General features: G+C 35.2%; 1 protein-coding gene across 3 annotated transcripts in view; it reads left to right on the forward strand.

The window, feature by feature from the left end:
* The window catches only part of VDAC1 (voltage dependent anion channel 1), a 30,324-nt gene extending 12,340 nt beyond the window's left edge, over window positions 1-17,984 (forward strand). For all 3 annotated transcript variants that reach the window (XM_051978204.1, XM_051978205.1, XM_051978206.1), the window contains 8 exons: window positions 2,602-2,671; window positions 3,658-3,707; window positions 7,169-7,321; window positions 7,419-7,471; window positions 9,695-9,922; window positions 13,358-13,508; window positions 14,566-14,623; window positions 16,953-17,984. In XM_051978204.1, coding sequence (XP_051834164.1) covers window positions 2,605-2,671; window positions 3,658-3,707; window positions 7,169-7,321; window positions 7,419-7,471; window positions 9,695-9,922; window positions 13,358-13,508; window positions 14,566-14,623; window positions 16,953-17,044 — 852 coding nt within the window. In that variant the 5' untranslated portion in view covers window positions 2,602-2,604 and the 3' untranslated portion in view covers window positions 17,045-17,984. The remainder of the gene's footprint in view (window positions 1-2,601; window positions 2,672-3,657; window positions 3,708-7,168; window positions 7,322-7,418; window positions 7,472-9,694; window positions 9,923-13,357; window positions 13,509-14,565; window positions 14,624-16,952) is intronic.
* The last annotated feature ends 5,119 nt before the right edge of the window (window positions 17,985-23,103 follow it).

Raw genomic sequence — 23,103 nt, forward strand, 5'->3', positions numbered from 1 at the left:
ATTAATAATACTTCCTGGAGAAAAAAATTAAATTTAAATAGCTAGGGGATCGAAGGCTGAAAGATCTAGGATCTGGTATGGTCTTTATTGTCTATTTCTCTTTTTTTATTTCTGGAAATTTGGATATTCATCTCCTTAAGCATCAATTTAACCATGGCTTTTTGCTGAAGTTGGGCTTAATATGCCCTGAATTTTAGGGGAGGACAAGTGGTACTTTGGGGGCATTTGATGGGGAAAGAGGAGAGAGAAGGTAGTTTAGAGAACTATAGAAGACAGAATTTCATTCAGACTTCTGGCAGTGAAGCCCTTAGGCATCTGTCTGGACAAATTACTCCAGGAACCCGTTTCTTCAGGTGTAAAGAATCCTTTTACCGTCTTCATCTCTGCTTTTCACTATCCTGGCTTTCAATTCCCATCTGCTAAAAGAAGGCTTTCCTCATCCCCCTAATATTATTATCCTAATATTATATAAAATAACATTATCCCCCTTCTAATATTAAATTAATGCCTTCCCGCTGTTGATTATGCTTGATATATCCTTTCTCTCTCTTGTGTATGTTAGTAAATGTTTGTTAACTTGTAAGGAAAGCAAGTCAAGTTATCATTGAAGAAGTCCTTTGCTCCTTTTTAGAGATGTTTATGTCTGTTGTTAGCATTAAAGAGATTCTGGAAAAGAAATAGAGTGATCCAAGCCAGTGAGATGAGAGCATTTAATAGACAGCCATTCACATTGCTTAACTGGAGACACCCAAGGGAGCACTGAGGGCGAGGCGAGGGCAGTAAAGCAAGGGTATTAATGTGGTCCATCAATTCCTAACATTAATAGGATTGATGAGGTTTAGGTTTTGGGGTTCCCTTTTGTCAGGGAACCAAATGATGAGGTCTAGATTTAGGGAAGCAAAATAAGATTAGGGTTCCTTGTGATCAGGGGGTTAAATGATAAGGTCTAATGGCAGATTCAGAGTTCAGGGAACCAAATGGAGAAGTTTGGCTCCCCTACATCCCCTTGGGATTCAGCGCAAGGGTAGGGAGTTTTGGGGAACCCCCTTCTGACGGTGCGAGATTCTCTGTAAAGGAATTTACAAACTCCAAAATCTAGATTGATAAAAGAGGTTTATTATAGGCATTGGGAAGTAAAGTTTCTAGTAGAGAAATCCTGACAGAGAAGCATAAAGTCTCTTTAGGGAAATAGTTGAGGATAAAGAGAGGGTAGCACTGGAAGAAAATATTATTCAAGTGGGCAGAGATTTCCTTGGCATGGCATGGCATTTTAGGACCTCTGCAAGGATTGAACCCCAAGTTGGCTTTTTAAATAATATTTTATAATAAAAGCCAGGCCTGCTCCCCATCCTGATGAGGGTGGTGGGTAGTTAGAATTGAATAGAAAATCTTCTGTTGAATAGAGTTGGAATTCTTTAGTTTAGAACTGAACAAACCCCATCTAAATAAACCACTTTATCTGATTCCCCGGGGCCATCTCTCCCTGAGGCAGAATTGAAGGAAATTTTCTCCTTCAAGGAGCTTCAAGTGCTCATGGCTCTTTCCCAAAGTCAGAGAGAAAGAGAAAGAATTTTGGGGTCCCTTCTTCAGGATCAGAGCCCACATCACAAATGTGGGACTTAGGAGGGAATAAGCATTTATAATGCCTGCTTGCTATATGTCAGACACTTATAAAGTGTTTTTATAAATATCTAGTTTAGGACTCACAACAGTACTGCAAGATGATTGTTATTATTTTCCTCAGTTTTTGAATAAAGAAAACTAAGGTAAACAAACAGGTTAAGTGACTTGCCTAAGTTCACATAGCTAATAAGTATCTGAGGCCAGATTTGAGTCAGAATTTCCTGGCTCCAGGCCAGTGCTTTGTCCAAATTTATCACCAACTGCTTCTTGGAAAGGCAGGAAAAAGTTATACCTAGGAATATCTAATTGTAACTAGATATCAGGGAACTTCAAGGAGCATATTTTTCAGGCCATAGCAAGAGGAAGATATCCGTGTCAGTTTTGTGAAGGATGTTGCTGCTTTGTTGATTACTCTCAGATTCTTTGCTCCTTTATCCTTTCATCACTTATCCCTGGATTACTCCCACCATCCGCCTCCCCTGCTCCTATTCCCTGCTACTAAATAAGAGAGAGGTGTTAGAAGTTACAGAGCCATCTGTCTAGGGAAAAATAAAAGTTCATGTCATTCAGCTTAAACTGAGAGACCCTCGTTGCAGCAAGAAAATTATTTTATTCTTCATTAATTGATTGCCTTTCTCTTCTCTTCTTAAGCAAAAGTTTATACAAGTATACCATACACACACACACACACACACACACACACACACACACACACAAGTTTATATGCAGGAATTGTACTCAGTGGCCTCCTGAAATCTCTTCCAGCTCTAAATCTATGTTTTCATCCTATATGGTATAGAGAGAAAAGATTTGCTGGTGTAGTTAGCTAATGATGGGACTGGAAAAGATATAAGTATGAAGCATTTAATAGAACACTACATTTTATTAATTTTTGTTATATTTTCCATTAACCATTTGGTTAATCTTCAGCTAGAAAACATTTACATTCTCATCTCATGGTTGTTTTTGTTCCTGCAGAAAATGGCTGTGCCACCTACTTATGCTGACCTTGGAAAATCTGCCAGGGATGTGTTTACTAAGGGTTATGGTGAGTTCTCTGTGGAAACCCAGCCATTTCTGTTATTGGCTTTCTGAGGCTTAAGCTATTATGTAAACTTTCATTTATTTTAGCATATAAGACACTCACCTGCTCAAAGAGTTAAGAATTATTATCTTAATCCACTTTTTTTCTTGAGTGAAAATTATAAAGCTTCTAAAGTTACCCAAAATAATTTGCTTCTTTAAATACATGTTTTCATTGAGAAACAACTTCTTGTTCTGCTATAAATTGCAATCCTTCCATGTTTTCCTAAAGCATTTCTTGGCTACGTCTTTCCATAATTCCTCAATAGAGGCTCATCTTCATCATGCAACTCCTTTTTTTCTGGTTCTCCATGTTCTCTTTATTTCCTGTACCACTTTGTTTTGAAAATAATGTGTGTAAACACCCTGAATATTGGGCATATTAGTAATGATTAATATCAAATATTAAAATAAGAATTGAAATTAGATAAATGATAATAAATGAAGTTGTTCTATTTACCTGTGAGAAGCATTCTTCCTATTGTTTAAGTAGGAAGTTTTTGACATATCCACCCTTTCTTAATTCACATAGCTCTGCCTCATCTATGGCTAAGCTTTTGAAGCTGGCCACCAGAACTCTGTTGGAGGAAAAAAGTAAGCTCTGTCTTTGCCTTGAAGACATTATATGAACATTGCCAGAGGGAGATTTTTTTTTTTCCTTTTTCTAAATTTAACTAGTCATTAAACCTATGAATACTAGGCTCACTGATAACTGCACAGTAGTGCCATCCTCTTCCTGTACCTACTTGGAAAAGCAGAGGTGGGGCAAGGGAACCTCCCTAGGCTATTACTCTCTCTTAACAATCCATTAGCTGAGATGGCCTGAATAATTATCATACAATAGAAGTTTAGTGCTTAGAGCATTGAAAAACCCAGATTTTCTGGCTCTTATTTAGATAATTGTTTTTTCTAGATATTTCTTCCTTATTAATATCATTCTTTTTCCTTTAGGATTTGGCTTAATAAAACTGGATCTGAAAACAAAATCTGAGAATGGACTGGTAAGTCTTTCAGTCTCTAGCCGTCTATTATCAAAAATGGCACTTTGGAAAGGGTCTGTAATTCTAATGGGCAGTTTCAGTTTTTGTCTCTTTCATATCGCCACAAATGCTTAGTAAATTAGCTGAAGATTTACTATATCAAGATCATGTTAGTCCCTTCATCCATTCACAGCTATTGAGGTGGGGGCAGCAACAACATAGAACTAAAAAGAAGATGGGAAAGACTTTTGAATTATTGGACTGTAGAACTGTGATTCATTTAATCTTTAGCGCTGAGAGATATTGTCAGATGTCAAACACTGAGGAGTTTTGCCTTCTATGTAAATAATGAATGACAACTGTAACATGAGAAGACAACTTTGATAGGGAGAAATAGTAGACAGTTTAGCAGATTTGCTGTTGTTTAGATTCTGTATACTAAACTTTTAGGGAGGCCTGACTCTGGGGTCTAGGTCTTAGCACCTTCATTCTCTGAAAATCATGTGTAAAACAACAAATTCCATGATAATCATAAGAACATAGAATTTTTTTGAACTTTGAAAATTATATGTTGAATTTATTATATATATTTTACTTAAAACTTTTTAATTTTCAAAAGATATGCATGGATATTTTTTCAATATTAACCCTTGCAAAACCCTTCCCCCTGGATTGCAAGTAATCCAATATATGTTATACAAGGTAAAAATATAGAACATACCATCTTCTCCCTTCCCTCCCCGCCAGCAATTGGGGTTAAGTGACTTACCCAGGGTAACATAGCTAGGAAGTGTTAAATATCTGAGATCTGATTTGAACTCAGGTCCTCCTGACTTCAGGGCTGGTTGGTGCTCTATTCACTGTGCCACCTAGCTGCCCCTGAACATAGACTTTTTGATCTAGATTTGGCAATATAATTTCAAGAGACCAATAAATCTGCCCCTACTATACAGATGAGGAAACTAAGATCCATAAAAGAGACTCATAAAGATAACAAGTAATGGATGAGGGTTTTGAACCCAGATGCTCTGTCTAAGTATTCTTTTCACATCCTTTTAGGTTACTCCTCATGAGGCTCTAGCCCAGGCATAGGAAAGAACATTGTCTAGTCCTCTAGCAGAAAGTTGGCTAATGTTTATTTTTTGTTCTTTGTTCTTTTGCTAAAAGTGACCTAGAGACACGGGTTTGTCTGGTAGGGAATTAGATGTGGTGATTTCATTTTTGGAATTTTTTGCCAAACAACACTTTTGTTATAGGCTGTTAGAAATAACATTTTAGAAATTCTTGATTACTTTGCATGAAATAGTGGGGAGGAGAGAGGACAGGTACTAAAAGAATCAATTCTCATCTACTTTTATTTTTAACATTTGTTTAAAAAAAATTAGTTTCAAATTTTCCTCTCTCAGTCTTTGAGAAGGCATGCATATGATACACATTACATATGTGAAGTCATGCAAAGCATTACCATGTTAGCCATATTACAAAAGAAAAGCAAAAAAAAAGTTTCATCTAATTTTTGAGTTATTTACAGGAAAATGTCTATGTTAGGCTGACTTCCCCAGCTTCTTTACCATATTTTTAGTCTCCTTTTCTCCTCATTGATTGATATTTGCCCAGGGAATATGAAAGCATTGATGCAATTAGTTTACAATTCAGATGTTTTAAACCATGTAAAAACACCAAAACAAAATGCCTTCCCCCCCAAAAAAAATTAAGCAAAAAACCAAACTTAATATCCCATATCATACATTCCAAAACCAAGTAAAATTATTTTTGTCATAACTACTGCTTCATTTCCTGTATATCATGTGCTCCTTGTGATGAAAGAATCTTCAACTGTGGTCTGTATTAATCGGCATGTTTTATATAAGATGCTAATAAATATTTAGCCAGAAAAGTGGTAGCTTCTTTTTATTATCTTTTTTAAATTATAAAAATGAGTTTTTTTACATATTCTAACATGGAGCCCCATCTTTGATCTATACTGTGGCAGAGACAGTATTTTTGCTATATTTTTTTTGTATTCCCAGTGTTTAGCACTCTGATACAAATTAAGGACATAATAAATGTTTGTTGATTGATTGATTGATGGTAACAGTTCCTTTGTTAGACATATGACTTCTTACTTTTGAGAACCAGGAGGTTATTAACCTAAATTACTTTCATGTCGCTCAAGCAGTTTTTTATCATTTTTTTACATGTAGCTAAAACCTAACAACTGACTCTTTTTGTCAATTGTGAGACTGTAAAGGTCTAGTTTATAGTTTGCAAAAACCTAGATATTTCCTTTTCATTTCTTTCCAAGAGATGTAAGGGATATCCAATGCATATCCCGCTTATTAAATTAGTATCCATGTAGGGCCTGGAGAGCAGGAGAAAGGTTGCTGTTATGATGGACAGACTTTTCTGTGAAGGATTTATGGCAGGGTATAGAAAAGAATTCTGAAATTGAGAGGGCATGGATGAGTTTACTCTGTCCTTGATGAGAAAACAGGTTATCCACATTCTAACAAGGAATTTTATTTTTAAAAAAATTTAATGTGTGGTAATTGAAATTGTATAAGTCTTAATGAATCTATTAATAGAAATCGCTACTTTTTTAATGTAGGAATCAGCATGGTAAAGTAAGGACCCAGGTTTGAATCCTGTTTTCCCGTAGGAAGCTACTTAATCTTTCATCTCATCTGTGAAAAGGAATTGGTCTAGATGACCTGTATGGTCCCCTTTTGATCTAAGTCTGATTCTTGTAATTTGCAGAATTGAAATAGAACTATTTCAAGCTGTAGTACTAAGAGAACAAACTTCAGTTGAAGCCTCCTTCTCAAAGCCAGTTTTAGGCAGATTACACAAAGCAGGACCTTGTTTCATGCCAGGTCTGACTAAAATAAGGAGGCAGTTTAAGTAGGTAAGCACAATGTTTTAATATATTCTGAATGCTTAATAAATATTTGTTTCAACTTTTTCCTTATGAAAATTGGAAGTTAAAAAACAAATAAATTAGAGGGAGGTGATTCTTTGCTTTGGAAACTCTCTGTGTAATTACTTAGAATTGTGAGTTCCCTTAATAAAGATCCATTTTATGAAAACATTGTTTGAACAGAGCTAACAAGTTTACAAATAATAACAGTAGCTGCTTATGTTTTGATTTGTGGAGAACATTAGTTAAAACATCTATTCTACAGGGGAGAAAACTGAACATTGAGAAGTCAAGTAACTTGCTAGAAGTCACACAATTAGTATTAGATCAATCCAAGACTTGACTTCATTCTCTTAGAATCTAGTATTAGATCAATCCAAGACTTGACTTCATTCTCTTAGAATCTAGTATTCTTTCAACTACACCATGAAGTCTTTCAGATATTTAATGTATAACACCAGGTATTGAACATTTTTGGTAATAGTCATTATTCTCCATTTTATCATTTGCGTATCATTTTGTACTTCTTTCTCCATCTCAACTGATGTTCTTTTCTTTTCTAAAGGAATTTACAAGTTCAGGTTCAGCAAACACTGAGACCAGCAAAGTTTCAGGCAGTTTGGAAACAAAATACAAATGGTCTGAATATGGCTTGACATTCATAGAAAAATGGAATACAGACAATACATTGGGTACTGAAATTACTGTTGAGGATCAGGTAACTATATGCCTGAAGAGGCATCATTTTATCATTTTGTGTATCATGGCTTTCCTTGCAACTACAAATGCAACTTGTCAATTTCTTTTCTGTTTAGCTTGCACGAGGACTGAAGCTAACCTTTGATTCGTCCTTCTCACCTAACACTGGGTAAGAATTAAGTTAATTTAATTGGGTAACAAGGTTATTTTGTGATAATGTCTGAAGAAGAGCAGACACTAGGGGAGAAGGTAGGTATAGGATTCTGTTCTGAATGGCTTTCAATGTATTGATCAGTTTTGTATTCAATTCTTCTCTTGTGCAATATAAGAAATGGTATATATAATAAATTGTTTTAATGTTATAGCTCTATGCGCACATGCACGTGTGTGGAGTATAATCTGTGAAAATTACTAATTTTATCACTGAATAATGTTTGATCTCTGTAAGCTAAATCTGTATGAACTTGACATCTAAACATCTGTGTATTAAATGAAGACACGTACTGTATACTTTGTTAATTCCAAAGAATTAAGTAACTCAAAAATTACTTTGCAAGACAAAACAACAGGACTATAAATTTATAAATTGATGATAATACTTGCACTATCACGGGCAACTTATGTCTCTCTAGAACCTCCATTTCCTTAGCTGAAGGAACTGGGAATTTTCAGTCTGGGAAGAGAATATTTTGTCAAGATTGTTGAAGACAATGATAAATTGTCTCCAAATATAGTTTCCCAGACCCACATTAGATCAAGCAGAGTAAATACAAGTGCAAAGTGCCTATGTTAGTTACTATTTAACAATAGCTTACATAATAGGTTGAGTACGTAGTATGAACATGTTAGAAAATCCCTATAAGGTGCAGGGAATTGTAGTAAGTGTTACATTATTGTTGGAGACAGTGTTGTTATTATGCTATTGTATCAATGCTTTTGTCTGTTGATTTCTTCTGGTTATCAGATAAATTTACATCATTAAGATGCATCCATTTTCACAAGTTAGGAGAATGATCCTCCTCAGTGAGATTGAGCCATTGGCAGATTTCAGCCACCTTAAAGGTTGCTGACTGCTTAATATACACATTTTAATTGATATTATCTTAAGGACCATCTTGACATATATTCTTTGTGAATAACATATGATAACTTTATTGTGTTTTGGCACACTTTTCATGTGTCATTTCGTTTAAGCCACACAACCCCAGTCCCATGAAGTTGTTACTACAAACTACAAGGTAATATTAACCCTGTTTTAGAGATGAAAAGGAACTGAAGTCATTTATGTAATACTTTAAGACTTACAATTGTTCAGTTATGACAGACTGTGCCATGCAGTGCTATTCATAGGTTTTGTGTTGCAAATAAAAATTCTGGGAGACAAAAATTCTAAGTAATAAAAAGAAAATTTATTAAATTTTCAGCAAGTTATGATCAGTGATTAACAAGTTAATGGTCAGTAATTTGGTAATCAAAAATGCCAAGGGAGACTCTGAAACGCTTTAAATGAGGTATGTTCCTTCTGACAGTGAAATCTCTGACAAGTGAAGCTCAATCCTGATTGGACATTTAATGAGGAAGTGGGCTGAGAGCCCTCAGCCCCTTCTAATCACTTCTTTATAGAGGTCAGCCTGGTTATGAAGTATGAGCCCCCTTCAGTAGTAACCTGGGCACCTTGTTAAGTTCTCTCTATTTTGGTTTCTCTTTCATGAGCTGGGTTGCCCCCAATTAATGAAGGGGAACAAGGACAGAAGCTCTTTCCCATTAGAGAAGGAGCTAACTCAAACTGGATCTTGTTTATGCTGAAGAAAGAAACCAGATTCCCACTTGGGTAGGACCCAGCCCAGGGGTGGTAAGAGGATCTGTGGATCTGAAATGCTTGGGACATTCTTTCTTCTGAAAGGGGCTTCTCTTTAAACTAGCTTTTTGACAGAAGGAAATATTACAAATTATTAATAATCAAATGGTTCATTATTCAAATTAATTATTTTCATTTGGCAAAGATATTAGAGTAATTTGCTGTTTCCTTCTCCTGTGGATCACGTTAAATAGTTACCTACTCAGAGTTGCACAGCTGATGTCTGAGGCTGCATTTGAAGTCAGATCTACTTGACCTCAGGTTCAGCTTTCTATTCACTGAGCTATCCAGCTACCTCTATGACTAACTATCCTTCTAATAATCCTGAGCAGTAGTTATTAATAATAGTTGAGTAGTGGAGGTTGGATTGGAACCCATGTTTTTCTGGATCGGTTATACTCCGCTGTTACTTTTTCCTCTAATGCTAAAGCTTAGTTATTATTGGACTTCGTATAATAATATATCCACTGAAATCTGTTTATTTGGTGTAACTGGTGATACTGAAGATAATGACCATATTTTCTTTCTCTTCAGGAAAAAAAGTGCTAAGATTAAGTCAGGATATAAGCGGGAACATATCAATCTTGGCTGTGACATGGATTTTGATATTTCTGGACCGTCAATACGAGGAGCTGTGGTACTTGGCTATGAAGGCTGGTTGGCAGGGTACCAGATGAATTTTGAAACTTCTAAATCTCGGGTGACTCAGAGCAACTTTGCTGTTGGCTACAAGACTGATGAATTCCAGCTGCACACCAATGTGTAAGTCAGAAAAGACAGGAAGTTTTGGTCCTGTCCTTTCTCTCTTTCTTTCCCATCACTGGTACTTGTAGCAGAGAAGGTACCTGAGTATTGGAAATAATGAAGAATGAAGGACTCATTTAACACAGGCAAAAGATTTGCATTTTTGTCTCACAATTAGTGTGTGTGTGTGTGTGTGTGTGTGTGTGTGTGTGTGTGTGTGTGTGTGTTTAAGTAAATAAAATAAAATTTCTAGGGGGCACTTTTTTTTATGAACTAAGAACAACAAATATATTACTTTATAAATACAGATTGGTTGCAAAAGCACCAGAGAGATTTTAAATTAGAAAGAGTATCTAAATTATAGAAATTATCCTTGTAAGGAATTGATGTAGGGAAGAATGAAGTGTCAGAGAAACTTGTTACAGAAGTTCAATTGACCAAAGGTAGTTATGGTGATAAAATAACATGAGGTAAACACAAACTGTTCTTTCCAGTAGAAGTCACCAGAAGTTAGGCTTTTTATTATAGTTGGAGACTATCTATTTGCTTATATGTTTCAGACCCATAGGTACCTCTCTTCATATTTAGTTTGGAGGATTTTTCCAATTCTTTTTGAGATTTTTAAAAACCAAAAATACAAATTTGGAAGCAGACTTTGAGAAATATTTTAACTCTCCAGTGACATATGATGAGACTCTTCCAGATGTGCTATAGAAAATCTTATTTCCCATTTGTCCTCAAAAAGATGCATCAATTAGTGGTTTCTCCTGCTATTTTCTCCTACCCAATTGTCTCCAAATATAGTAGCTCCGGATTTGTCTGTCAGTAGTTTTCAAGTAAAAAAATGCCTGGGAACATGTAAATTCTTAGAAGTTGTAAATTAGCTTCTAATTCAGTGAATCCAGTTTTTGTCTCTGACAAAATATCAGTTTTACCAAATTTCATAGACTAGAATTCTAAATGTAATTTCTTTCAGCCATATTGATGATTTGACATTTACTGATAGAGGACTTTTAATTTTTGAGATTGCAGCTAGGATTTTGTAGGAAAGGTATAAATTTTTAATAATAATTGATATTTGCATAGCATTTTAATGTTTGCAAAGCTCTCTAATTTGTCTTCTTTGATTATCACAATTTCCTAAAATAGTTACTGCAGATGTTATTAGCATCATAATATAACTGAGGAAACTGAAATTTGTAGAAGTTGTGGTTGGTCAGAGTCACATAATTTTAAAAGTGGGATTGAACCTGGATCTTCCTGATGACAAATATGGGTTAGACAGCAGGTCAGCCTAAACTTGTAGCTAGATCTAATCTTTTTTGAAGAGTGTCAGAATGATGAATTGGAACAGGGGGATGTTTCTTTCTAATTAAATTTATGGAAGTATTTAACAGCCAGTTTAGGGGAGCAGTTCTTTTTATTTATTTATTTTTTGTTAATTAAGGTTATTGGGTTAAGTTAAGGTAATTGGGGTTAAGGGATTTGCCCAAGGTCACACAGCTAGGAAGTGTTAAGTGTCCAGAATTAGATTTGAATTTAGGTCCTCCTGACTTCAGGACTGGTGCTCTATCTACTGTGCCACCTAGCTGCCCAATAATTCATATTTTGGTAGAGAAAGAGAGAAATAAATCAACCAATAAGCATTTATTGAGCATTAACTGTGCCTCAATTTCTGTTTTTACAAAATGAGGTCAAGTCCAACCAGACTAAATGGATTTTGAGCCCCTCCAGCTCAGACCTTTGACAGTATCCCCAGTGATACTTTATCTTCCAGAATGGATTACACTGTCAATGAAAAGTACATTGATGAAGCTATTGGAGCTCACCAGGTACCTGTGAAGGACTGTCTTGTTGACACTAAGAATAAAAAAGATAAAGAGAAGACCCACATTGAGAAATTCATTGAGGGTTTGGTTGTGGGGGTATTTTCTTTTTATCTTTGAAGGGTCCCCCCCTGTTTTTTCTTATCTATTGGGTGTCTTAGAAAGAGAAATGAAATAATCACTTTGATTTTCAAAGCAGGTAGCTCTCCATTTCCTCTGAAATTCCTTCTACTTTCATAAAAATCAATAAGGTGATGAGGTAACCCAAATTTTTCAGGCTGTGAGATGTGGACAAGCCTAATGCTAGATAATTTACCAGGAAGGTAACTGGCTCTTGAGAGCCCCAGTTGGCAGCAATGAAAAGAATGATTTAGAGTCAGGGGACCTAGGTTTGATCTCTGTGGCACACTTTACTACCTGTTGTGTGATTTTGGCCAATCACTTAACATCTTAGTTTTCTTTAAAATGTAAATGTTGGGTGACCTGTAAGTGGGCATACAGCTGAGCTGGAAGATCCCTTCCAGTACCAAATTTTTGGTCCTCTGCTGTAAGCTTAATCTTGTGCTAAGAACACTTGGAAGTATGGAGGATGAGCCATCCTCCATCACTCCTTTTAGAGGCTATGTTTTTATAGGAAGAACAATAGCAATGAGTCATAGAACAAATTAGAAATGCAGTAGGGGTTTAGAAATATGAACTTCTTGAAATTTTGGAAATTTATAGAACAATATTTATAAATTAGATGAGGGAAGGGGGGGGTGAGGCAGGTTTTGTATGTGGTTTTTTTAGCAACGTGAATAAAAAGAATAAATGTGAATATACGATATGTGTGACAAAAATGAAGAGAGACTTTTGAGGGATGTTCTGAAAGCAGTAGGTGATAACAGGTTGAACCAGGCTATGGAGGGCTTTTAAAAACAGCAGCCAGTTTCATTTGAGTTTTACAGAGCAGAAAAATAGTATAGTTCAAAAAATTCCTGAAATACAGGAGTCTCAAAACTGGGAGCTTATTTAAATGGAAAATCCTGTTTGGATATTTACAACCTTTAGTTTTCAATGTGCTTAAGTGTTGACTAGCTTAGAGTAAGAATTAGATTCTTCCGACAGTGCTACTACATCAGTGGCAGCTTCGGATAAATTTCATTGCCACCCTTCAGAACATATTGCAGCTGTCCATTTTGGAGGTCATGACATGCAGCTGACATTAAAAACTATTCAGAAATCTCGCTGTAGCTGAAGGTAATACCTTAGTATGTCAACTATAGCCAAGATAGGATTCTTGTGTCTCTGCATTATCTCTCATAGGATTTACCATTTTAGACAGTAGTTTTGTTTTATTTGGCTATTTGGCTTCATTATAGAAATTTCAGCTATCATTTAGCAGTCTTCAAGTGGCTGAAATATTTCTCTTACCGCTGATCCTCCTTTACTCATGTTTCTGTCCAGTTTTTGGCAGGATATCATTTCATACCTTCTTAGTAAAGTATGATCAAGACTATGTTATTTGAAAGTTTTTTTGTAAATTAAATTCAGTACAATTCCATATGTATTTATAAAGTGCCTTCTCCATTTTGTAAATTTGTCTTCCAGTGCCATTTTACTATTTATTTTCTGTGTTCAATTATAGAAATGATGGCACAGAATTTGGGGGCTCTATTTATCAGAAGGTGAACAAGAAGTTGGAAACTGCTGTCAACCTAGCCTGGACAGCTGGAAATAGCAACACTCGTTTTGGAATAGCAGCCAAATATCAGATTGACCCTGATGCCTCTTTCTCTGTGAGTACATGTGTCTTCACAAGCTTGAAAAGAAATGTAGAACTTTTTGCTGTTTTTAAATTTAGTTATTGTGCGCTCCAGGAACAGAGCTTTGATTTCAATAACTTGTTCTTTATTTATCTCTTAATGAGCTTGCAGCATGCATTGGGTTTTATATGTAAATACTTTTATTCATTCATTCATTTATTTATTTATTTTATTTTTATTTTTAGAATAAGAAATTTCATTATTTTTGGTTTTTGGATCACATTCTTTGATTAACTTCTCTATTTCCTATGAACCTTTCCGAGTAACAAAAGAAAAGAATTAAGCAAAATCAACCAACAAAGTGGACAGCACTCATTAACTATTTAAAAAACTCTCTCCTTCTAGTGGATAGCCTTATAGTTGCCCATTTATCACTTTTAGTGAAATGTCTCATGATGCCATTATGTACTGTGTTAACAGTTCCCGTCCTTTGTGAGTCTCTTCTCTGGTGTGAGTAGAGATGACTCCAGTCATATATCCTCAAGGTGGCAGGAGGTGAGGAAAAAAGAGAAGGAGAGCAAATGCCATTGTGCTTTCTATACCTTTTCCCACCTTCTTTCAGCCTTCTACTTATGCCCTCCAATCAATTCTTTATACTTCACCAAGTTTGGAATGAATGGATAGTAATTATCATTTCCCTGGGCCATTTGAAGTTATGTCTACTTAGAAATTTTTGACAAGGAATTGCACTTTTTAAAATGGCCACAGTAATTTAAACACAGTTAATCCTTCATGGGGTGATTATCAGAAGTTATATTTCTAAGAATAAGAAATTCATGACTTCTTCCTTGGAAATAGGATCTTCAAGGATTGTTATATCAATTTAAGCATAACATTTGCACACATTTTGCATTCACTCTCTTAAGAATTCACTTCAAGTTTCCATGAACTCTGTATTATTTGTGTTCTATGTAAACATAGGAAGTAATTCTATGCTGAATCCCAGAGTTTTGTGATTACAAGATGATTAAAGAATTTTAGTTCACTTTATTTATAACACTTTTAACCCTTTTCTTTTTCCTCTAAATAGGCTAAAGTGAACAACTCTAGCCTGATAGGCTTAGGTTACACCCAGACTCTAAAGCCAGGTAAGAAATATTTGTGGATAAAATCCACTTTTTATCTCATCAGTAAAATTATAGAATATTTTGTGTTGCACATTGTTGCTTGTGGGATTTGAAAGACCCTTAAGCTAAGAGTTAAGAAAACAAGGCTCTAGTCCTGGCTGTGCCCTTGACTCATGGGGAAACTTAAAGCCAAATTGTTTCCCAATTTTGGTTCTCATTTTCACCATTGGTAGAATAATCAAGTTAAATGATGTCATTCGAGAGGCAGAATAGGGCAATTGAAAAGGCACTGAATTTGGAAGCAGAAAATTGTGTTTGAATTTTGGCTCTGATACTCATTACTTTTGTGATTTACCCCTTCAGGGCTTCAGAGAGTGTAGCCCTCATTGTAAATTCAGGTTGTATCATTTGACCTCCAAGGTCCCTTTTCAACTCTTCAGTTTGTGTTTTCTAGCTTTCAAATTCTGATTCTCACCACTAGCCTAAAAGTAATCCCCATTATTATAGAACAGAAATGGAAAAGATAGCCTTACTCACTTCCTTTGATCTATGTACAAATCTTAAATCTTTTGATCATCTAAATGCTGAGCCATTTGGATTTAGGAAGCATTTAAAATTCTTTCAAGGAATTGATCAGTGTTAGAAGTGATCGATTTCTGCTTCTTATGCTAAATTTATGCAATATATTCAAACTTGGAAAAGACCTTGGAGATTATTTAGTCTAACCCTTTCATTTTTGAAGATGAGGAAGTTCAGGCTCAGAAGTGGTGAGGGCTCAAAATCTCACAATAAGTAAAAGGCAACAAGACTAGAGCCAACATCTGCTGAGTCTAAAAATGTAATCAATCAGGGTAAATCCAAAGACTTGGTAATGAGTTTTAGTATGCCAGATATATTGGGGAATAATAAGTAGGGAAAAACATGAAATTGGTTGTTACAGGATACTTCATACTCATTGCTTAAAATGTATTTCTGGGACATAGATCATGGGGGGAGGAGGAGGGGGAAAGGAATAATGGACTCTGGTGCACTTAATTGTTCCAGGCAAGATAAATTCCAGTGGGAATTCTGGGAGAATAAGCTCAGAGGAGAAAGAACTGCTTGAAGGTTTAAGTGACAAATAAATAGTAAAATATCAGGCAAATGTGAGTTAATTATGCTGAACTTAACATAGACTCTTGACAAGAATTGCTCAAGATGTGCAGATTTCAAAAAGATGTGGTCTGGATTGTACAGGGATGCCCCACATCAGTGAGATCATTCTTCAATTTGAATATTATTAGCTTTGACCAACAACACTCTAGTACAACTAAAACTAGATTAAAAGATAACTGAGAAATGTTTGACAAAATAAATAAATACAGTACAATACAGATAACATTAATTTGTGATTTTCTAAATTAGTGTGTAGCCAGCAGTTTGTTTTTCTTTGATATTACTGGTTTAATCAATATAACCTGGCCTTGAAACCAGATGAAAACTTAGATTCAAGTCTTATCTCTGATATAGTCATAGGCACATAATTAACCTTTCATTGTTTGTAGGCAACTGTCTAAGACTTAAGATTCCTGAGTGGGTACTGACCTGCTCTGATAGAGGGAATTTTTATAGTTTTCTATGTTAAGGAGTTCTCAAAATTTTAGTTCTTGAAATCTCTTTTCACTCTCAAAATTTAGAATCCTGAAGAATTTTTGTTTATATGGGTTTTATCTGCTGATAAAACCATATCAGAAATAAAAATGGATGTTTCTTAAATGTTGATTAAAAATAATATATTACATGTTAATGTAAATAACAATTTTTGTGTAAAATCAATTCCTTTTTAAAACAAAAAAATTAAGTCATTATTTTACACATTTTTATTTAGTAGAAAATAGCTAAATTCTTTTAATTTTTTTCTCTATTCAATCTCTTGTGATATTTCGTTTTGATAAAACCATATAAAGAAAATCTTCTCATGCAGAGATATAGTTGGAAAAAGGAGGGGCATTTTAATGGACAAATGATATGTTAGTTAGAATTCCTGAGTTTTGGTGATCCCTATGAGTATAGGACCACACTTTAAGAACTGCTGCCTTATGGCAATGAAATTGCCTATCATAAGTTTTAAATAAATTCTTAGTTTTTTCTTCCTCACTTGATTACATAGTTGTATACACATGTCAACAAGAAAATATTTGTGTAACTTGGTTGGGATATTATTTGGGATTCCTCCTAAAAGATAAAGATACTGTCTCTGCCCTCAAAGAACCTATAGGTTCTATTAGGAGGTTCTGAATCTTATGATTTTTGTAAAATAATTTAATATTTCATTTATGAAATCTTCTTATCCCAATTGTTTGCATTGTAGGTATCAAACTGACATTATCAGCTTTGCTGGATGGCAAGAATGTCAATGCTGGTGGCCACAAGCTTGGTCTAGGACTGGAATTTCAAGCATAAAAGAAGTTGTACAATCACTTAATTTTAAAATATTTTGCAGGATAGCTACCTTCAGAAATTAGTGTACCTTTTCATGTTGTATGTCTGGGACGCAAGTATTGCTATGTATCAAATCATGTTAGACCTCCAGGTTAAAGATGACGCAGCTTTAAAGTGTTATCCTTTCAGAGATACAGAAGAAACCCGACTCAGAAAAAAGGTCCTTTCAGCTCCAGGCTTTTGAGGGGATATGTGATGATTCCCACAACAGCTTTCAAAATTCTCTAAGGATTGAAAGGGTGCATTGAGCCACCTTTTTTTTTTTTTTTTATCTAGAGATAGCTGCTAGTGGAAGGCAATGACATGTAGGCATTTAGTAAATGTGGACTGATTAAATGAATGAAATCTTGACTTCCTGAGAATTCATGGTCCATTGCAGTCAACTTGGTTACATATCTATCCTAAATGGATAGAAAGAGGCTCATTCCTTAATGGAGTGAAAACTAGTATGAAATGTGGACTCTTTTTTTTTTAAAGTCACATTCTCATGAATTGTTCCAGTCTTGATTAGTTACTTCTGCCAAAAGTTGTCTGCATAGTCCTTTAGGTGTCTACTTTGTACCATTTTGTTGTGGAGCCAGTTTGATGTGATTAAGCCAGTAATGTAGTACTTAATTCCCAGTCTCATTGTGGTTCCATTCACTTTGGCTGAGTTCTACACAAAGAGGCTACTAGGACACAGAACTATAAGCAGGGAAGAGTCTGTATAACTGTGCTCACATAGTGACATCACTTGGAATCAAAATTGGACTTCTGTTGTATTCTCACACTAATTTTTTTTAAAGCAATTAATGGATACATTTTAGAGTCTTCCATATTGTGTGGAATTAGACACCTTCCCCTCCAAATGCTGTACTTACCACCACTTAAAAATACAACTTGAATAAAATATTGAAACCTCTGTCTCTCTTGTATTTATTAATTTATTTAACATATCATAGCCAAAATAAAAAGGTTCATGGGTTTAGAAATATGTTGAATACTTTTGACCTTTTTCTATAAGTATATCTTATTTAGATCATATAAAAAGAAAGCTCAAAAACATGTGTTTGAAATGGGTTTCAGACAAAAAGAGCACTGCTTTTCCTTTGGTTCTACTGCATGTCTTGGCCTCAAGTATCAAAAAGTACATATATCAGTATTTGTTGTAATTTGTCTATGTCTCTGTTTATGTAGGTACAAATCTGGCTTGTGATTTTTTTCTTTTTTTTTACATCATGGCTGCATTTAAGAGATTTTGAAATGAGGGTTTGTTAGGTTTCATCATGCTGTTTGTTAGGATCAAATGAAATAATAAACATGAAAAGTCTTTGTAAATTATTTGATTTGTTTATTAAAACGATTCTGATTTTAGCTTTGTATACCTGGGTGTTAATATAACACCTTACACATAGTAGATTTTAACTGAGTGTATTCTTGAATATAGCTTGGTATATTTGAAAGGTTACTGACCTTGGACTTTGGTTAAAATCCTGTTTCTTCTAATTATTACCTATATAAATTTGGGCAAGTTATTTAACATTTTCTGGATATTTTCTCATGTTTGGAACTCAAGCATTTAAATGTCTTTTGTATCCAAAGCACTGTGCCAAGTTATAAGATAATAAAACAATCCCTGCCTTCAAGGAGCTTATATTATATTGTAATGACATAAATAGGAAATAGATAATATATATACTTAATCAGAAGGAGAAACTATTTCTGTATTCCCTTCTGGTATTAGGACTATGGAACCTTTAACAAGGCTACTTTATATTCTCAGGATTTTTTCCAAACCCTGATGTCAATCAGCATTTATATTACCTTATGAAAACATCCAGTTACTCAGGGGTTAGATGAAATATAGGGTTTGGTTTCATCCTCTGAGCTGTTTTTTTCTCAGGGAAATTAGAAAGATTTCTTTGTTCCAACCCCAGAATATACTATTGATTTCTGAATATCCAGTGAAGAGGAATATGGAGTACTTAATTGCTAGAGTATATTAAGGGAACTTGAAAATCTTCCATGACTGGAACCATCAATCTATTCTGGGCCAGCGGTGAGCTGCCTATTTTTATATGGCTTACAAGTTAAGAGTGGAATTTTCATTTTAAAATAGTTTTTCATGTTTAAAAATGCAAACTCCATACTTTGCTCCCCTGTTTTGAACAAGATACAATATGTTCAGCTATGAATGATCAGTAAGATCTCAGAAGGCTCTTTTACTGATTGGACACAAATAGTGTTTGCACATTTGAGACGGAGATTTCTAGATTTTCTTATCTTCTTTGTACTATTAACAATTCTGTTTTGCAGAATGCACAGTCTTCTGTGATGTGAGCATTCCATACTTCGTTTAAATGTTTAGTACCATTCATATATTGTCAAATCTTCCCAGATAGGTCTATTGTGAGTGTTGTGCCAGATGTCTAATGTTTATTCTATGAGATGTAAAACATGAACTCTCAGCTATGACATTTACTAATCATGTGATCATTTTATACCAATTAGCCTCAGTTTCTTTGACTGTAATATTGGGATAATATTTGTAATTCATACTTCCTAGTATTATGGAGATCAAATGAGAAAACATGCAAAAACACTTTGCATATTTGGAAACACATTATACGCTGATATTATGTTGGAACCATTATCCTTAATAGATCTGATCATGTTACATACCTAGAAATTCAGTAGTTCCCAATTTGCTTCTAGGATAGATCCTCAGCCTGTTATTTAAATGTGCCCACAATATAGCTCCTTCCTGTCTTCTCAGTCCATTCCTTACGATTTTTATAAATTCTGTGTTCTTGTCCAAATGGCCTAGTAGCAAGACACAATATTCCCTCTCAGTGCATTACACAAGTGTTCTCTGATGCTTAATAGTGCCCTCGATCCGCTTTACTTTCTCCTTTTAGAGTTTCCTTTCAATACAACTGTTGTTTTTAAAGTGAAGTTACATATCCCTGTTGACAGCCAGGAAGTGGAAGTCAGGATTTCAATCTTCTCTTAGTTTAATTCCTGCACTTTTCACTGTATCATATTATCTCTTAAGTAATTTTTGTTAAGTTTTAATGTATCTGACTCTTCATGACCTTTGGGATTTTCTTGTACTGGAATGGTTTGCTTTTTTTCTTTTCCAGCTTATTTTACAGATAAGGAAACTTAAGCAGAGTTAAATGACTTGCTCAGGGTCATACTGTCAATAAGTGTCTGAGGATAGATTTGAACTTGGGAAGATCAGTCTTCTGACTTTAGGCTTAGCACTTTTTCCATTTCACTTAGCTGTCTTTCAGTAATTCTATTTAAATGTCACATATATAAACGAAACCTATATTCACACTATCAATGAATAGCTAACTCAAGGAAGAATGAACAAATGAACACGAGGTTAGTTTATTTTCCCAGTTGAAGGGACTTTAGAAATTATCTAATTTATTTAAGACTACTAGTTCAAAAAAAAATGATTCATTTAAGGTCATCTGATCTTTGTATCTAATGTAAAATAACCCCTTATGCTCTAGATCCCATCCTTTGCTGAAATTACCTTCACAATTCTTTCCTTTCTAATATTCAAACTCTACTTGCGCTTTCCTTGCTGCTACAAATATTTTCAGGTCTTCAACCTTACTCAAAACCCCCAAAACCACCCCCCCAACCCCTTACTTGACTTTACCATTATCATTCCTTTATCTTTTATAGCCAGATTTTTAGAAAAAACTGCCTAATCTCACTGCTTCCATTTCCCTTCCTCACTCCTGCCCTCCTTTCATTAATATTTCAATACCTTGCAATCTGATTTCCTATGTTACTTAATGGAAACCGATCTCAGGTTATTTAGCAATCAAAAGATTGCCAGATCTTGGCTTTTTCTCAATTTTCAGCCTCCTTTACTGTTGTTAAAATTTGATAATTTTCCAGAATACTTTCTCCTGCCTGGGATTTCCTGTAGAGAAGAAAGTTTTCTGGTGAGAGGGTAATCAACTTCTGCCACCTTCTTAAGAATTGGTTGACTCCTCCCTGAGTCTCTCTGGGTTCTCTTAGCTTTTCCATCTCTTTCTAGGATCACCATCCATGTGTACTTTTTCTAAAAGAGTGGTTGTTTTTCAGCACTCTTATCTTGGGCCTATCTTACCATTTATTTCATCACTAGTCAGTGTGGGCATCTCATTGCTTGCTCTGCTGCTCACTTTTCCACACTAAGAACCTTTTGAACCCAATCCACTTAATGCATCTTCTTATAGATTAGCCCTGAGGGGTAGCTACCTGGATAGAAGAGCGTCAGTACTCAAATTAGACTCCTGTATTTAGTTGTTTTAGAACTCTGGTCAATACTTTATTCCATATAGCTAGCTGTCCACTAGTGTTTCAGAACGCTGAACTTGAAACAAGGATGCTTACAAGGTACTAAGTGGAATTGATGAGACAATGGTTATCTAGTTTAGCATGGTTCAGTGTGATTGATTTAATCTTATAACAAATGGTTTCCTAGTGATATAATGATTAGTTTATACTCAGAAGCTAGCAACCTTGGTTAGGTTCATTCAGAGGCAGAGAATACAAGAACTGGAGGGCAGGAGTTTAAGCTCTCAGAGGCTTATAGAGCTAGAGAAGACAAGCACACTAGATCTCGGAGCCAAGGAGACAAATTAATTTCCTCTTCAGTCAGGCTCCTGATGGCTGTCCTGGCCTCCTGCACTTCCCCTACCAAGACCAAGGCAGGTCTGAAAGGCTCTGCAGAAAGCTGCCCAGTCCCAGGAATGAGATAATAAAGGATTTAGACTTTAATTCCTGGCTACCCTTGTGATTACTAAACTGAAAGGCTGCCCCAGAGACCCCAAGAAAACCGAACCAAAGAACATTACACCAGGGGACAACTGATGTAGGCATCTTGCCATTACCCTTGACATCATATGTATGGTGTGTGTGTCTCTGTGTGTATTATCCCCTTATTTAACACTCCCAGACCATCGTTCCTCAAATATGCATTATGTACCCAATAGGATATATGCTCCTTGGGGCTAGGTGTGTGTGTAGGCTAGTAGGAATTAACTTACATTTGTATCCTAACACCCAGTACAATATTGGACACAAAAAAGATGCTTAATAAATGATTGTTCACTATGTCTCTTCAACCTATTATCTTAACCCCAGTTTCTTGAATTCCAGTATTACATCATCAAGTGCTGTTTGAACATGACTTACTTAATGTTGCATAGACATCTCATTTCTCCATTTCCCCCTTCCACTTAAATCTACCCTATATCCTGATATATTTTTTCTACCATCCTTGTCACCCAGATCACAAACTTGAAATTTGCCCTCTTTTTTTCTAACCCTCAATTCCAACCCTTTCTTGCCACCACCCTAATACGGTGCCCTCAGTTGCTCTCACCTGGTTTATTGCAAGATTGCTGAATTGGTCTGCCTCAAGTGACTCCCTTCAAATAATCACATAGCTATCAAATTGATATTCCTAAATTACAGGATTGACTAAACTCTACTCCAAAACTGCAGCTTCTATGGCTCCCTATTTAGGGTAAAAACCTCTCTGTTTGGCATGTAAAGCTTTTCATAGTACAGTTATAGCCTAACTTTCCTATATTATTGGGTATCAATTTGCTTCATGCATACCTTATTCCAACTAAACTGGTCCTGAACTTATTGTTCTACCTTCCATCTCTGTGTCCTGCAATATTAAATGTCCTCTTCCTCCTCTTTAAATCTCTTTAAATCCCTAGGTGTTTTTTAAAAAGGATCCGTCACATCTCTCATATGAACTTCCTAATTCTCATATATTAATTTGTGTGATCTTTGAATTTACTTATTTCCATCCCCAATCAGAATATAGTTCCTCCATTTCACAGTATCTGATACATACTAAGCATATATTAAATTCTTGTAGAATAAATGAATGAACACCATCCAAATAATAACAGTAACTGGATTTGAATGCAGGTTTTTGTGGCTGTAAGTCCAGTTCTCTTTTCACTATACCACATGAAGGATGGTCTGAAGGTAAGGACAGAATTGACTGTACA

Source organism: Antechinus flavipes, chromosome 2 (genome assembly GCF_016432865.1).
Source record: "Antechinus flavipes isolate AdamAnt ecotype Samford, QLD, Australia chromosome 2, AdamAnt_v2, whole genome shotgun sequence".
In the NCBI taxonomy this organism is placed as follows: domain Eukaryota; kingdom Metazoa; phylum Chordata; class Mammalia; order Dasyuromorphia; family Dasyuridae; genus Antechinus; species Antechinus flavipes.